Source organism: Neolamprologus multifasciatus, chromosome 6 (genome assembly GCF_963576455.1).
Source record: "Neolamprologus multifasciatus chromosome 6, fNeoMul1.2, whole genome shotgun sequence".
Lineage (NCBI taxonomy): Eukaryota > Metazoa > Chordata > Actinopteri > Cichliformes > Cichlidae > Neolamprologus > Neolamprologus multifasciatus.
Window position 1 is genome coordinate 14,291,203 of NC_140444.1, and position 18,108 is coordinate 14,309,310.

An 18,108-nucleotide genomic window follows, 5' to 3' on the forward strand; every position below is an offset into this window, starting at 1 on the left:
ACTCCTTAAGAAGGTTTTTCCTCCCCTTGGCCCTTTTATTCTTGCCATTATTAACAGTACATTGACCTTTTGTAAAAATATTTTTGGTCAATTCCTGCTGACAAAAACAGGCCTTTACCATTCTGTTTTGTTTCAGGGGCTGTCTCCAGGCTACCTTTCTTGTCTAAACTCCTACAAAAAATTGCCTTTACCCAACTGAAGTCCTTCCTGGGTGAATGTGCAATTCTGGAAGTGTTCCAGCCAGGACTAAAAACTCACCAAAGCAATCAGTATGTTTTATTAAGGCTTTTTTAATGTTATATTTTTTAGCAATAGCTTCTGGTGAATGTGTGCTACTTGTGCTTTTGGACTGAACAGCTGCCTTTTAACGCTGTGTTCCTTGAGATCCGCGTGTCCAGGGTGGAGCAGTGGGTGGGCATCACTGGCTCAGCTCTCCAATGGTTTAGGACCCACCTTTCTGATAGAACCTTTACCTACACCTCTGCTGCCCTCCTCTGGCGGGATTACACAAGGCTCTATTCTTGGACCTGTCCTTTTCTATTTGTACCTGTTACTACTTGGAATAATTTTACAGAAAAATAATATTTGCTTCCATTATTATGCGGACGACTGTCAAATTTATTTTCCATTGATGCAAATTGCAGCATCCTCTCTCATCAGTGCTTTGATCACCAGTGAACTGTCTCCTCAGCATAGTGTCAAACTGGTCATGGTGGAAGATGTTGAAGGTCCAGACTTTCTGTTGCATGTCCTCAGTGTGACCCTCCTTTCATCTGTGAAGACAACCGGCACACCATTGGACAACCTGCTGGTTCTAGTGTTCACAAGTAAATGTCAATCAAGCTGCACGGCTCTGCACAGGACCCACTAAAGGACGTTAGTCCCTCATGCCACCCTCACAGAGTCTGTTTCTGACAGTTTGGTACTGCTGGGTTTATACACTCATCCTTGCCCATCTCTTCTTGTGTAACAACCTTAGTATCTCCTCAATAGGACTGAAAGATTATGAATTTAACTGAGTTTCTCTTATACTGCTGTGATCGAGTGTTACCTTCATTTTTCTAGCACTTTATAATCATCTGTGGACCTGAAAGAGGAACCAAAACCTTAACAAACACCTGCAGGAAGAGTTGGAGAAATAATAGGAAATTAAACGTAAAATTCTTGAAATGAAACTTAATGTTAGTGTGAGTAATAGCAGTAATAGCAGTACTACAGCTGAAAGATTTGTCTCAAAATCAAACAGTGTTCATCTTTTCTTTCTAAGCAAGTGACTCAAACACCGGTGAGTACAGAACGAGCCACACTAACTCAAAATTTCACTTATACTGTAAGTGCTAAAATTTTAAGAGTACATTTTTTTTTTACAGTGGTTTGTTTTAATTATGTATATTAAATTAAACTTAACTCTCATGAATATTTCTCCTTCTTTTTTTAAGTCTCAGAAATGTTGTTGAATTCAAATTCAAAATCAGCTAATTTTTCTCTTAAAGTGATACTTTTTTCTGTCAGTTTAGACGTGATGCATAGTGTTTTGTTTGCATTTGACAAGCAGACCTGATTTTTATTTTTTGGAATTATATCGCATATTTTGGATTTTACAACATTTGCTGTTGAAAAGATGCTGAGAAAGTGTTGTCCTTAAACACTGAGCAACCACCTATACCACATGGTGATATAAGCCTTCAAAATGTAGCCAGAATTCCCTTTTTTAAGTTTCCTCCAGTGAATTATCAGAAAACACATCAAAAATACAGGGTACCGATACTTGTTTCTGTTTCTCTACGTCACCAACATTAAACTGGTGCAATTTATTAATATCCTGATATCCCACAACACTGATCCTCAAAGTATGCTATAGAAAAATCATGACACCAGTGTAGAATTCATTTGAATGTAATTTTTTCAATGCTGAAAATGCCATGCTTCAGTCTCCTCCTGTATCCATATGAAGTTATGAGTGTTAAAAGTTGCTGCAAAAATCTTGAAACTTTAAGAGTGCCAAATTCCAATTCACCCCCACTTACTTAAGAACCAGGAAGTGTGAAGTAAAAAAAAAGAATATGCATGGCTTTATAAATATATTAAAGATATTTTACTGGAAAAAATGGCTGAAGAGAGATGATGAATGATTTTCCATGGACTAAACTATGACTAGAATTAAAGAAGTGGTTATGAAACCAAACATGGTCACACTCTCATCTGAAACAATGCAGGATAACATGAGAAATTTATTTAAACTTGTAAACAAACATAAAGTCCTGGGATTAACTTCTTAGACCTGATTGATATAACACAGTTCTAAAAATCCTAAAAACTAGCTCGGGATGAGTCCTCCAGTCAGGAGATTGTAGTGAACAGCAGCACTTAGTGAGTAAGCTCTACATGTAGAAACGTAAAGTGAGTGTGTAGGTGATGCCTCTGAGTGGATTACTCTACTCTTCAATTATTTGATGTGATTCTGTGATTTTTGGACTCCATGCAACATACGATAGTTATACCTTGAAGATTTTTTCAAGTTCTTTGCCTCATCTGAAATTGCTGTCATGATCCCACTTCGACAGTTCTAAACCACTCACAGAAAATTGTTAGACTTTAACTTATCATGCTTTGACTTTTGTTCCCAGAGTGCAGATATGTTTGCTGCCAGTAATCTGCGATCTGAAGATCAGTTTCTGTGCTCCATCTGTCTGGATGTGTTCGCTGATCCAGTCACCACACCATGTGGACACAACTTCTGTAAGAAGTGTATCACATGGCACTGGGATAGAAATGTTCCTTGTCAGTGCCCCATGTGCAAAGAAGCTTTCTACTGTAGACCTCTGTTGAAGGTTAACACTTTGTTCTCTGAGGTAGTTGCTTAGTTCAGAGATGAAACTCAACAGAAAGCCAGGAGGAGCAGCTCAGAGCAACAAGCTGCCAAACCAGGAGAAGTTCCCTGTGACATCTGCACTGGAACCAGACTGAGGGCCCTGAAGTCCTGCCTGGTGTGTCTGACCTCCTACTGTGAGACTCACCTAGAATCTCATCTGACAATCAAAGGTCTGAAAAGACATCAGCTGATTGAGCCTGTGGAGAACCTGGAAGGCAGGATGTGTACGAAGCACGATAAACATCTGGAGCTGTTCTGTAAGACCGATCAGACAAGTGTCTGCACGCTCTGCTCTGTTTTAGACCACAAGACTCGTGAGTTTGTACCTCTGAGAGAAGAATCTGAAGAAAAGAAGACAGAGCTGAGGAAAACGGATGATGAAATTCAGGAAATGATCGAGAACAGGCAACAGAAGATTCCGGAGATCAATGAGTCAGTGAAGATGAGTAAAGATGCTGCAGAGAAACAGAAAACATACAGTGGGGCAAAAAAGTATTTAGTCAGCCACCGATTGTGCAAGTTCCCCCACTTAAAATGATGACAGAGGTCAGTAATTTGCACCAGAGGTACACTTCAACTGTGAGAGACAGAATGTGAAAAAAAAATCCATGAATTCACATGGTAGGATTTGTAAAGAATTTATTCGTAAATCAGGGTGGAAAATAAGTATTTGGTCACCTCAAACAAGGAAAATCCCTGGCTCTCACAGACCTGTAACGTCTTCTGTAAGAAGCTTTTCTGTCCCCCACTTGTTACCTGTATGAATGGCACCTGTTTGACCTCATCATCTGTATAAAAGACACCTGTCCACAGCCTCAACCAGTCAGACTCCAAACTCCGCCATGGCCAAGACCAAAGAGCTTTCGAAGGACACCAGGAAAAGAACTGTAGACCTGCACCAGACTGGGAAGAGTGAATCTACAATAGGCAAGCAGCTTGGTGTGAAAAAATCAACTGTGGGAGCAATCATCAGAAAATGGAAGACATACAAGACCACTGATAATCTCCCTCGATCTGGGGCTCCACGCAAGATCTCATCCCGTGGGGTCAAAATGATCATGAGAACGGTGAGCAAAGATCCCAGAACCACACGGGGGGACCTGGTGAATGACCTGCAGAGAGCTGGGACCAAAGTAACAAAGGTCACCATCAGTAACACACTACAACGGCAGGGAATCAAATCCCGCAGTGCCAGACGTGTTCCGCTGCTGAAGCAACTTTTTGGTATAAACTCAACTCGTCGTGTTTGGAGGAAGAAGAATACTGAGTTGCATCCCAAGAACACCATACCTACTGTGAAGCATGGGGGTGGAAACATCATGCTATGGGGCTGTTTTTCTGCCAAGGGGACAGGACGACTGATCCGTGTTAAGGACAGAATGAATAGGGCCAGGTATCGTAAGATTTTGAGCCAAAACCTCCTTCCATCAGTGAGAACTTTGAAGATGAAACGAGGCTGGGTCTTCCAACATGACAATGATCCAAAACACACCGCCCGGGCAACAAAGGAGTGGCTCCGTAAGAAGCATTTGAAAGTCCTGGAGTGGCCTAGCCAGTCTCCAGACCTCAACCCCATAGAAAATCTGTGGCGGGAGTTGAAAGTCCGTGTTGCTCGGCGACAGCCCCAAAACATCACTGCTCTTGAGAAGATCTGCATGGAGGAATGGGCCAAAATACCAGCTACTGTGTGTGCAAACCTGGTAAAGACCTATAGTAAACGTTTGACCTCTGTTATTGCCAACAAAGGTTATGTTACAAAGTATTGAGTTGTATTTTTGTTATTGACCAAATACTTATTTTCCACCCTGATTTACGAATAAATTCTTTACAAATCCTACCATGTGAATTCATGGATTTGTTTTTCACATTCTGTCTCTCACAGTTGAAGTGTACCTCTGGTGCAAATTACTGACCTCTGTCATCATTTTAAGTGGGGGAACTTGCACAATCGGTGGCTGACTAAATACTTTTTTGCCCCACTGTAAGGTGTTCAGATCTTCACTGTTCTGAAGGAGTTTATTGAGAAAGGCCTGAAGAAGGTCATAAAGGAGATAGAAGACAAACAGGAAACAACAGAGAAACAGGCTGAAGATCTCTGCAAAGAGCTGGAACAGGAAATCTCAGAGCTAAAGAAGAGGAGCTCTGAGGTGAAGAATCTAACATGCTCTGAAGACCACCTCCACTTTATTCAAAGCTTCTCACATCTGAAAGCTGTTCCACCTGCCAAGGACTGGACTGAGGTCATCGTCCTTCCACCAACATATGAGGGGACTGTGATGAGAGCTGTGGCTCAGCTGGAGGAGACACTGAGGATAGAAATGAAGAAGCTGTTTGAGGCTGAGCTGAGGAGGGTCCAGCAGTATGCTGTGGATGTGAGTCTTGATCCTGATACAGCACATCCTGAGCTCATCTTGTCTGATGATGGAAAACAAGTGAATCATGGAGATGAAAAGCAGAATCTTCCAGACAACCCGGAGAGATTTTCTTACTGTGTTTGTGTTTTAGGAAAGCAGAGTTTCTCTTCAGGCAGATTTTACTATGAGGCTCAAGTTAAAAGAAAGACTGACTAGGAATTGGGAGTGGCCAGAGAGTCGATCGACAGGAAGAAAATAATGACTCTTAGTCCCGAGGATGGATGAGTACAAAGCTCTCGATGATCATGATGTCTGTCTCTGTCGTCCGTCTGGTCCTGAGAAGGTGGGAGTGTTTGTAGATTACGAGGAGGGTGTGGTTTCCTTTTATGACATAGATGCAGCAGCTCTTATCTACTCCTTTACTGGCTGCTCCTTCACTGAGAAACTCTACTCATACTTCAATCCCTGTAATAATGACAATGGCAAAAACTCTGCACCTCTCCTCATCACTCCCATTAATCACATTGAGTAGAAAAAATATTTTATATGTAGCAGTCTGTGTTAAGAACACATTCGTTGGTGACACTGATTGATTTGGTCTTCTTTTCTTTTCTTTTCTTCTCTGATTCTGATTGATTTCTTTGTGTTTTTATGTCATATTCATCTTAAATTGAGCTTAAAGTCTGAGTGATGCTGATTTTGACTGAGGCAAAATAGTCTTTTAATTTTTTTTCTAATTACAAAACATTTTTGTTCTTTATTAAAAGATAAATAGAAGAATACGTTTATCCATCCATCCATCCATTTGCTTCCGCTTATCCTTTTCAGGGTCGCGGGGGGCGCTGGAGCCTATCCCAGCTGTCATAGGGCGAGAGGCGGGGTACACCCTATCATCAACTAGGAACTAGGAACACTGGGATAAGTGCATCTTTGGATCCATACATGCTCATCCTTTCTCAAACCTCTCCTCACAAAAAGACAAGAACAAAATCAGCATTAGCTCAGAGAAGGTTAACTAGCTCAGTATAGCTGAAGTAGGCTGATTACGGTTTTGTGATTTTTACTATTTGCTTTTGGTTTTGCGTTGCTCTCGCTAAATTGCTTTAATAAAATTTCCTGCATTTGAAGTCTAAATTCTGAACATTCGCTCCTGAACTGATATATTTCAAATAAATGTAGAAAAATCAAATACAAAATGTCATGGCTACTGGACGGACTCACGCGCAGACAGTTCTTTCTTAGAGAACAAAAGGAGATTTATTTACAACAGGGATCACCTCAGTGCTATATATATGTACAGTGAGTTGGGAGGGGGGTTCAGGGATCCAGGGAGAGAAAGGGGGGGGGGGGGGGGGGAATCCACGCACACGCTTCCTCTTCCACACAGTCACCGCCACAGCTCCTCCGCACACACGCACTCCTCTTTAGCCGCACTCACTCCAAAACTCCACACACACTGCCACACCCGGGCAGGTCCCGTGGTTTGGTCCAGAAGAGGGATATCTACACACAGAAGTTAACGTTAGTTCCACAGCAAAATACATACAGGGGATTCTTTTGATAATGCCGAGAGCACGAACTCAGGAGGTTCAACGTTCCAGCGGTGAGCTGCTCTGTGCCACTGCCTTAAATAGCAGCTGGGGAAATCAGCCAGATCAACAGCAGGTGGACACAATCACACAGGTGCGTGGGCCAAGAGCGAGAGCCTAACCCGAGGAGAGACAAAGAAAACAAAAACGAACAACAACAGCAACAACACCTGTAGCCAGCGTGAGCCAACCAGAGAGACACGGGGACCGTGACACAAAAAGGCAAATTTAAAATGACAAAAGACTGTTGACAATTGAGAATGTTTTTTTCCTTGTTTTTTTCTTTTGGTCATGCCTGTGATGATGTTATTCACTCATAAAGGATAAATAAATTGTGTTTGCATCACAAATCCACAAAAAGCAAAGATCTGCAAGTATGACAAAATATTCTCTCAACCATTTAGTGGTAAACAGGGCGGATTGCCAATGTTTATAAATGAAAGTCTCTATTCTATTCTTAGAAGGTATTTATTTTTTAAAAAATTAAACTATCCACATTCTCAAAAACTCCCATCTTTCATCCATAATTTTCATCACAGTGCCATTCAGCAGAGTTTAGAGTTAGACTAGAGTTAGAGACTCTAATTATCGTTAGCTCACCATTCAAACTCATTCAGTAGTTCAAGAATCTGGAGACATAATATTTGCAAACATAATAAAAAAAACATTAATTATGGAAAAGGTGAGAAATTCCTCTTCCAGAGAAGACACTTACTTCTCCTCTTTCCTTCAGAACTTTTCCTCAGTAATTTTATCTCACAGCAATTAACTAAATGCAACAATCGCCTCATAGTGATCATGCACCCATCTTCCTGACATTAAACATCTAATCACAAATCAAACCCACCACAAGATGGCGACTCATTACATCACTTCTTTAACACCCAGGTTTTGACTTTCGTTTAGACAGGGTGGATTATTTTTTTCTTGTTCAGTGATGACTACCATTACAATTGAAAAACAACAAAATGAATTAGAAATTAAAACTGATTGCTATTCTAACAAACGAGCAGCTCAAATATAAACACTTTTAATAAAGTGCAGCTCAAACCTTTTGGAGAAAGCTGCATTCCTCTGAGCAGAACCCAACACAACTCAGAAAGCTTTTAAAAAAGAATTAATTGATTCTTTACTAATTTTGAATTTGGAGGTAGAATCAATATTTGTCAAAAATATCCAAATTCCAAAAAATTTAAACACATTTATCTCTTCATACATTTACTGTTATTGTAACAGTAAATGTTCTTTTGCTTTAGACAGTAGAATATAAAACTAATAAATCTGAGAGTAGAGTAAGGCTTTATAAAAATAAAGTGGTACAGCAGATATTTACTGTCACTGTCATGAAAAACTAGGAGACAACCATTTGAACATGCTCTTAGAATACCTTTCTATTTTACACTTATTCATTGGTTCAAAAGCTAAATTGTGACAAATTAAAGTTTTTAGGCAAGTTACTTGAACAGCATTGTGCCGCTCCCTGTAAAAGTAGTCAAATTTGAGGTTGCCACTGGACCTTTTCAAAATCAGAGGATTTGTTTGTTGTTTGTACGACAGTTTTAACCTTCATACTGTAAGAAACAAAAACTATCCAGCATTTTTCATTTTTTAACTCCCCCACACTTTTTAAGGCAGAAAAAGAACACATTTAATTATTTTTTTATGTAAATTAATAAACCAAAACTATAAGTCTCAGGTTTTGAATCTAAAATCATGCATTTTTTTCTTCCTGGCAAACATCATGAGCAGATATCGTAGTTTCAATATCAGATTCCACTGCTTTAATAACTGTGATGCATAACAGGAGCAAGTATTAGTTCACTGGATGGTCATCTTCTTTCTCAGTACTCAAAGGAGAGAAGTTGAACAAATGCTTTTTGGGTGAACATTAAAGGGTTATATCACAATGGGCAGGGTGCAAATTTGCCAAGGGTGGATGGCAAATTTGGCTAAAGCCACTTTGCTATCCCACTCCCACTGAAAAAGCTTTCAGGTAAAGCCACAATTGTAAAAGTGGAAAAATATCTGACATATTGTTGAGTCAAATAAATAAACAAACAGGAGAGACATTTTCTCTTGGTGCAAAAGTGCAATGAACTCACCACCCACTGGGACAGCTGTGAGTGCAACACATTTTTATTAGCTTTGCAGTTTTTTAATCATGCTTTAGTTTCGCTACATTTGCTGATTAGTGACCTCTTTCTAGTTTTAAAGAAATATGAGGGGTACTTCCCAAAATCTGAGCTGCATTTCTCGGTCAAACTGGTTACCATGATTGCCCCACAAAACTGCAGTTTACCGAATAATTAAATTGAGCTTGCATTACAATAACTTTTGTGAACTTTTGTCCACTTATTACTTGGAAGGATCAGTCATTTCTAGCATAACCCACCGTGAACTGAAACTGCTGTATTAACATTTCTGCATTTATCCTAAATATAGAATTAAAGAAAAGCTGAGACATCATGAATTATCTCAGTTGTAGCTGAGAAGTCAGTTAAACCTCAAAAGGTTGTTTCTTGTCTATTCAGGTTAAAGTACTAGTATGAACTGTGTCATGCCACAATCTAAAGAAACTCAAGAACAGATGAGAAACAAAGTCATTGATCCCTGTCAGTCTGGAAAAGGGCTACAAAGCAATTTCAAAGGCTTCGGGACACCCTCAAACTGCGGTGAGAGACATTTCCCACAAATAGAGAACCCTATCCAGGAGGTTACAGAAGAATCCAGTACAATAGCCGCTGTGGCTGAAAACCACAGGTTTTGAAAATTCAGAAAAAGCTGGAGGTCAAGTTAGAGAGAAGTGAGCTTTTCTCGAAGGTCCACTTCCCTCTTTATTAACATTCCTGAACTCAGTTTTGTGTTCTCCAGCTAAACATGGAAATACAGAACAGATGAGATGTTCAGATCTACTTCAGTTTTAACTCATGTATGGGAAATTAATATTTTCACTCACATTATTCTCAGTTTACATGTAATTCTGAGGTTTTCCTGAAATTTTCTTCTTTAATAGTATGAACTGGGACTTTTGTTTTTTTTTTGTTTTTTTTTTATCAAAGGCCTTTCCTGGGATGTTTAATACTCTATTTTGACCACTGCATTAAATTAGATATCATGTCTGCTTTATTTATTAGGACTAGGATGAACAATATTAGAAATGCATACATGAGAGCAAAAACTTGGGTTGGGTTTTGCATTTTTGCACAGCACACTGAGAGGATTTTTTCCCAAATCTTCAGTCTTTCCTCAATAAATGAGTCAGGTGGAGTAAAACAAGTCCAAATTGTCAACATTTTAATGATTAAATTGTAAATACAGATGGAAAGTTTATGATAACAGAATATTTTTCTATAAGATGAGAATTTTTGAGCATGGGGTTGTTGAGCACTAACACGTCTTAAAATTGTCATGACCAGTCACACCAAAGCAGATCGCTGGCTGATTAAAGATCCTGGATATAGTGACAAAAGACATTCTTGATTTAGAAAGCAAAGCAAAAACCCTTTAAACTTGTTTCCATCTAAGACTATGTCCACACGTACACGGGTATTTTTGTAAGTGGAGATTTTCCGTTTTCGTTTAAAAAAAAAAATCATCTTCCACACGTGCATTTTTGTAAAATAGCTCTATGATATAATGCTGTGTCGAAATGTTGGCCAATCAGAAGTCTAGACACCTGAGAGGGAAAGCGTAAACAAAGATGGCGCATAGAAGCAGAAATGAGTCCTATGTGTGGACAGACAGTGAGGTGGAATTATTCCTTAATATTACACTTAGGTTGTGAGAGTGTCTGTGTTGAATGTAAAAGCCACGTCCAAAGTTCACTCTGACGCCTCTGTCTTTCCAAGTGGAGGGGCAGCAACTGCGTGTGTATATGTAAGCGTGTAAAAACTGCAGATCTGACGTTAAAAAAGGCGCACACCTTTGACGTTGCGTGGCTAGATCTCCATTTTGCTCGTCCACATGTAAACGCAAAAACTGAGTTTTTCGAAAATCTCCACCCTGGCAGGAGTTTTCAAAAATCTCAGTTTTCAGTGGACAAAAGGCCCAAACGCATAGAAAAAGCTGTGTTTTCAAAAATACCCGTGTATGTGTGGACTCAGCCTAAGTGGCCACTGTTTTCTGTTCAGCTTCATTTCAGGAGTTGATGTCATGGCTCTGTTTTCTGCACTATTTGTTGGGCATGGATGTTAAGTTATGGAGAAACTCTCTTCTCACATATCCAGAAGTGTTTATTGGAACATGTTTCATCATTCCAGCTGTTTTGCGAGTCATAAACCTTTATCTGTCCACAATTTTCCGTTCTGTCACCATTTGGTTCCCCACTATTCCAGTAGCTGAAATACAGATAAAATTATAAGAGTTAAACTCAACAGATCAGTCAGTCTTTTATTTTTAGTAACAAGATATGAACTAAATTAAGTTAGTTAATGTACTTGATGATATAAGAAGACTTTATGGACAAGAGAGGAATTTAATTTTTATTTCAACCTTGTGGTCATGCGAGTCCCATCCACCCATTTCCATCTTCCGTCTGTCTCTGAGTCAGTCAGTCCAATCCACAAATACTTCTTGAACTGGTTCACAAAATTCTAGTTGAAAGACAAGTAAGTGTAAATATACAGAACTTAAAGTGATGTGTCAGTGCATTCTCTGATTTCATTCAGTGTTTTATTCTGAACATAGTACATTAATTTATGTTTGCACACACACACACACCTGTTCCTCTCGGCTGTTGATAATCATCAGGTATGCACCTTTTTGAAGACAGTCTTGTCTGCTTTCTTCCCAGGATTTCTTCTCCGAAGACACTTGGTACAAACTATCACTTAAGGCCACCCAGTTTTCTCGGCAATCTGTTTAAGAAAAACAGAATAATACTTTGGGCTTTGTTAGGATCTTATCTTTAAGGCTAATATCTCATAATTAGCATCACATATTTGTTACACAAGTGTCAGTTGTACAAATTCACAAAGCTTTAACATATGAAAGAAAAAAAACACTGTCCCATTGTTGCACAATATGTCTAGTTTTACATCAAATAAAAAAGTTTTATTTTGGTTTTGTGTTTTAAAAGAACATGAGAAGAAATGCATCATTTTTGTGCATTCAGAAGGAGTGTGTGGGAAATATATATTTTATCTAAGGATTTTGCTTGAGTCAGCAACTGTTACTGACCACTGAAAATAAGGAGAAACTCGAGGTTTTGTCCAAAGTCCACTTCTCAGTTAGAAGGCTTCATGGTGCTTTAGTAATTTCTAACATAACACACACTGTGAACTGAAACTGCAGTATTAAAATTTCTGTCATTGGTTAGGTGTCTTTCACAACTAAATATGGAAATAAAAAAACAGCTGAGATATACTGGTTGAAGTTGAAGATAAAAATAAAAGAGAATCTTTTTTTCTTGTCTACATGGATTAAAGCACCAGTATGAACTATATCTAAATAGACTTAGAACGTATGAAATATTCATATATTCACATTAAGCTTAATTTACATTTAATTCTAGGTTTTACTGAGGCTTTCTTTTTTAATAGTATGGAACTGTCCAGATGTTAATATGGTGGAAGGGACACTGAATTTCACTTTTCAAGTCTTACCCAGTATCGTTAACGCTGTGATTCAATAATGCATTAAATGAGAAAAAAAACAACAACAACACCGTCATGTACTTGAGTGTTAACTTCAAATGTAGAGGCAAACATTTCTGTACGAGATAAAATGGAAACAAATAATTACCTTGAAGTTTTCTCTGAAGATTGTCTCTATTTTTGGTCATGTCGTCAAATCTTGTCTGGAGCTGGTCTCTCTCTTTAACTTTGTTGTTGTAACTGGTCAGCAATTGGTCCTTTTCAGTTTTTAAGTTGTTGTAACTGGTCAGCAATTGGTCCTTTTCAGTTTTCAAGTTGTTGTAACTGGTCAGTAACTGTTCTCGTTCGGTTGTCAGGTTGTTGTAACTGGTCAGCAATTGGTCCTTTTCAGTTTTCAAGTTGTTGTAACTGGTCAGTAACTTTTCTCGTTCGATTGTCACGTTGTTGTAACTGGTCAGCAATTGGTCCTTTTCAGTTTTCAAGTTGTTGTAACTGGTCAGTAACTGTTCTCGTTCGGTTGTCAGCTTGTTGTAACTGGTCAGTAATTGGTTTCTCTCGCTGGTCAAGTTGTTGTAAAGCCTGTGTAGCAACACTGTGTCCATTTCACCAGGAGATTTGCCTTGGGTGACTGTAGGACATGCCAATATCAAATAAAAACATTGCCTGTGAGGTTTTTAGCATGCTAATTACATATTTCTTGTACTCACAGAGAAAAACCACAGTTATGAATCCAATCAGGAGGAAAAGACACAGCAGACCCAGAAGAATCACAGCAGCTCTGCAGTAACTCTTCTTTACAAATTCAGACTCTGCAGGTAGAAGTTTATATTTGTTACAATGCTAAAGGTGAAGAATATTTATATCCTCATATAGTTTATCGTAACATAAAATACTGTTTTCTCTACAAAGTAATATGTGAACTTCTGCTCTTGAAATCAACATCTGACCACAAAGAAGCAAACTTGTTTCTGTGTGATTATGGCTGTGACACAAACACTGTGATTGTCGCACAGTATTTTATTGTATTATTTTCTCTTTTGAACTTAGAATCCGACAACCACACACCACAGTATAAATTAAAACTAACACTGAAACTAATAAAAACCAAAGTTTTTTGGTTTATTAAATTATTAAAACTGAACTGAAATAAACACACGCTGAATGTGTTTGAGCCTGTCCTGAATTAAAAACAAAAATTACAATTTAATCAAAATTATGGGCCAAGGGTCACCTGTCAACTAGTCATTTCAGCACAATCAAATACAGATAAAAAAAAAAAACCTTAAAATATAAATCTTTAAAATTAAAAACAAAATATCCAAAACTACAGTAACTTTGCAGCAAACCGGACCCTACATCTACCCGGTATTAGTTTTACTTTTTGTTTTATTTCTGCAAAATAATTCATCATCACATATCAATGTAGTATCTAAATCTAATATGTTTACTTGTTTTTGTTTATTACCTGCCAATTAGCCAACCTCAAGCCCATAGCACAAGTCACCATCAAGTGCGGGATCTACCAAGGAGATGCTCTGTCCCCACTGCTTTTCTGCATAGGCCTGAACCCCCTCAGTGAGATCATTAACAAGACTGGCTACGGATACCGACTACGGAATGGAGCAGTTGTCAGCCACCTCCTGTACATGGATGACATCAAGCTGTTTGACAAGAGTAAACGAGACATCAATTCACTGATCCACACCACCAGGATATACAGCAATGACATCGGAATGTCGTTCGGGTTGGAGAAGTGTAGTCGGATGATAACAAAGAGAGGGAAGGTAGCCAGAACAGAGGGGATCAAACTACCAGAAGGCAACATTGCAGACATAGAGGACAGTTACAAGTACCTGGGGATCCCGCAGGCGAATGGAACCATGAAGAGGCCGCCAGGAAAGCTGCAACCACCAAGTACCTGCAGAGAGTCAGGCAAGTCCTGAGGAGTAAGCTGAACGGTAAGAACAAGATCAACGGTAGGCCATCAACACCTACGCCCTGCCCGTGATCAGGTACCCTGCTTGGGTAATAGGCTGGCCAAAGGAGGAGATAGAAGCCACTGACAGAAAGCTCCTTACCATGCATGGAGGGTTTCACCCCAAGTCCAGCACCCTGAGGCTGTACGCTAAGCAGAAGGAAGGGGGCCGGGCACTGGTGAGTGTCAGCACCACAGTCCAGGATGAGACAACGAACATCCACGAATACATCACGAAGATGGCCCCAACTGACCGAGTGCTCAGTGAATACCTCAGGCAGCAGAAACCCAAGAAAGTGGAGGAAGGCGAGGAACCATCATGGAAGGACAGGCCCCTGCACGGTATGTACCACCGGCAGATAGAGGAGGTGGCTGATATCCAGAAATCCTACCAGTGGCTGGACAAAGCTGCATTGAAAAACAGCACAGAGGCACTAATCATGGCAGCACAAGAACAAGCTCTGAGTACAAGATCCATAGAGGCTGGGGTCTATCACACCAGGCAAGACCCCAGGTGCAGGCTGTGTAAAGATGCCTCTGAGACAATCCAGCACATAACAGCAGAGTGCAAGATGCTAGCAGGCAAGGCGTACACGGAACACAGCACAGCAGATCAATAGTCTGATCACAGGCACCCTCAGACTGCAAGGTGAAATATCCTTTAGCATGAACAACAAAACAAATTGCTTTAACTTATTTAACAATACATACAATACAATGTAAGTGAAAAGAATATCAAATAAAACTTCATGTTATGAAAAGAATGTTCGCGATTATGAAATATCTAAGACTGAGAATACTCCTGTCAAAACACAGTAACAAAATAACTGTTGGTGGGGCAGCCATCAGTAATCCCATTAGCAGAGGTGCAGTCATTAAGCCACCAAAGACGCCTTCCTCAGACTGTCTTATTCCTCTTCACAATTATTTGGTGTTGCTCATACTACCTCTGACTACATGACTACCTCTGTTTTTGAACCCAGGCCAACTGAGGCTCAGCTTTGTCCTTCACCTGTATCTGTTCTTCAGGTGAGACAGCTTATGCCCAGCAACCGCCTGCGAGCCCAGTCACTGAGTTTGGTACTACTGATTTTTCCTTGTGGGATGTGGAACCAAATAATGTGCTAATTGAGACTGAATCTATGAACCTTAATCCTGCAACCAGCTCCAGTGTTAATGGCCTTGATTATGAACTGCTAGGCAATGTTTCCATGGACAATGATATTATGAGCATTTTTCATGTACCTGAACTAACTCATTCAGAGTGGAACTGGGGGGTCCCTGCCCGTCCAGCATCCTGTCTTGTCAGCTGGGGGGTCCAAGTTACCTGTTCTGCCATCAGCAGCTTTTACTCAGTCGGCTGCTGCACCACCACCTGCTCCTGCAGCTGCCACGCCGCCGTCTGGTCCTGCTGCCATCCGTCCACGTCCAGCACCTCAACATCGCCGGCCACTTTCCAGGCCACTGGCTGGACATCATCGCCATCGTGGGCAGCCTCTTGATCTGTGTCGCTGCCGTTTTTCACGCAGACAACCTCCAGATCTCCTCTGTCACCACTGCTGGCTCCGCAGACGTCCTCCTGAACTGTTGAGTTGCCGTCACTTTCCACGTGGTCGGCCACCTGAACTGTTGGGCCATGAACTCCTGTGCCGTCGCCCTCCTGAAAGGTTTACGAACTGTTTCCAGAGCTTGAGTGCCTCTCTTAGACTTTTGTTTTGGACTGTTATCCAAAATGAAAGTCCAAAATGTCAGTCTGGACCAAAACTTTAAAACTAACAGGAAATAAACCTTCAAAAACTGCCATCTTGACTCCTCTTTCACTGTTTTAACTTCATGTTAGTCCCTCCTATCCCGCTGGGAACACACAACTTCTTCCAACTGACCAGCATATCAGTCTTTCCAAAGTTGTATTTATATCATTCCCACAAACCTTCATTACACTCAGCACATGATTATTAAGACATTATTTTGTTCTCTCCTATTTCGCCACTAGATGTCACTGAAACATAGCTTTGACGAACCTATTTTCAATACAATTGATGAAGTGGTTCAGTACTAGCTCATGGCTTCATTTTCACATCACTACAGTGATTTTTAAAAAAGATGCTCTTTCTGTCCTTGATGATTGCTGCACCCAGAAGCAGAGCAGAATATAAGCATTGCAAAGGGGGAAAAGTCGTGATAGTTTCTATGTAAAGTACATATTAGTGTACTACTGCTTATCACATCCTTAAGCAACATGCGTATGATGTCACATTCAAAACCTCAGATTAACTATCCCATTTAACATTTGCGTAATTCTTTTAATTAGTTGGAGACTAATTGCAAATTGTCCATGCTGTGCGACGTAAGGAGCACTCTGATTAGTGTGAGACAGTCTGACTGCTTGAATTTTTCAACACTGACTTTCCTAGACAGTGTGTTGCTTGTACAAAGGGCATTCAGCCTCGGTATTTATACTTTACTTAACATGGATATATGAGATCATTACGAGTGGTCATTGCTGCCAGTTAATCTTCAGTTAATCAAACTGTCTTCCCTTCATTGTGACATTCATTGTGATTTGGTGCTATATAAATAAAATTGAATTGAATTGAGGATGTATCATTTATGTAAAGTGCTGAGGATTGTCTCCTTGTCAGAAATAGGCCATCTCTCAGCTACCAAGTTAGGAAAAGTGGCACAGAAGTCTTTTTTTGACAAACAAGTTATTTATTAGTTGGTTTATTTATTTAATTATTGTTACCTAAACAAATAGCATAACCTTTTGGATAGCAAAGCTGTTTATACAATAAAAACACAGCACAGCAGATCAATAGTCTGATCACAGGCCCCCTCAGACTGCAAGGTGAAATATCCTTTAGCATGAACAACAAAACAAATTGCTTTAACTTATTTAACAATACATACATTGTAAGTGAAAAGAATATCAAATAAAACTTCATGTTAAATGACAGCACATATTTAGTCAGTTTTTTTGCTACCAGAGAAAAAAACTGTCACTTGTTCTGAGAGTTCCAAAAGAGGAACTGGGGTAATCAGAATTTGAATCAGCATACATAAGTAAGTCATGGGTGGTGGCAGAAATGTATGTGAGGGTAGTGAAAAAACTGTTATGAGGATAGTGTTAGACTAGACCAGACTATATTCTAACAGTATTTCACAGGGTTGTCAAAGTGTGGTTCAGCAAACTCTGAATGCGCTTTAATATGCTATTTCTTCACCAATGGAGTATTCCACATTGAACGTTTACACAGGCCATGACAGTTGCGTGCATTACTTATTTCCTTTAAAATGATTGTATCAGCTGATTTCTGTAGCTTTCTGCAAGGGGTCCTTAGCCTTGAACATCTCTTTTAATAATCATTTTCACTTCTCTGTCTAAAATCTTTTTGGGGTCATCAGGTCTTGATCAATTTATGGTGAAATGATGTTCTTTCAACTTCTTTTTTTTTTTTTTACCCCAACAGTGCTCACTGGAACCTTTAGTAGTTTAGAAATCCTTCTGTTATCAATATGTGTTGCAACAGTCTCAAGAGACCACATTGGTTTTACCCATCATGAGATGTTTGTTGAGCAAAACCTCAGTAATGACACAGCTTTTTATAGCTGAGAGGTTTGTAGCTTAACCCCATTCGCTGGAACGTTCAAGACGATTCAGTTACACAGCAAAAAGCATTAAACACCAAGTAGGCAAAGTTCTTTGTGTTACTCATATATGAGA

General features: G+C 39.7%; 1 protein-coding gene and 1 pseudogene across 1 annotated transcript; one reads left to right on the forward strand and one right to left on the reverse strand.

Annotated features, from left to right (window-relative positions):
* The first annotated feature begins 425 nt into the window (after positions 1-425).
* LOC146516640 (E3 ubiquitin-protein ligase TRIM21-like) lies at positions 426-6,534 on the forward strand (annotated as a pseudogene).
* A 2,333-nt stretch (positions 6,535-8,867) lies between these two features.
* LOC146516641 (uncharacterized) lies at positions 8,868-13,542 on the reverse strand. Its single transcript, XM_085161611.1, has 5 exons — positions 13,117-13,542; positions 12,558-13,037; positions 11,535-11,671; positions 11,307-11,407; positions 8,868-11,152 (listed from the first exon to the last, which is right to left on the reverse strand). Exons 2-5 carry the CDS (start codon positions 13,009-13,011, stop codon positions 11,011-11,013), a joined length of 834 nt encoding a protein of 277 aa, XP_085017737.1. The 5' UTR covers positions 13,012-13,037; positions 13,117-13,542; the 3' UTR covers positions 8,868-11,010.
* Positions 13,543-18,108: the final 4,566 nt, after the last annotated feature.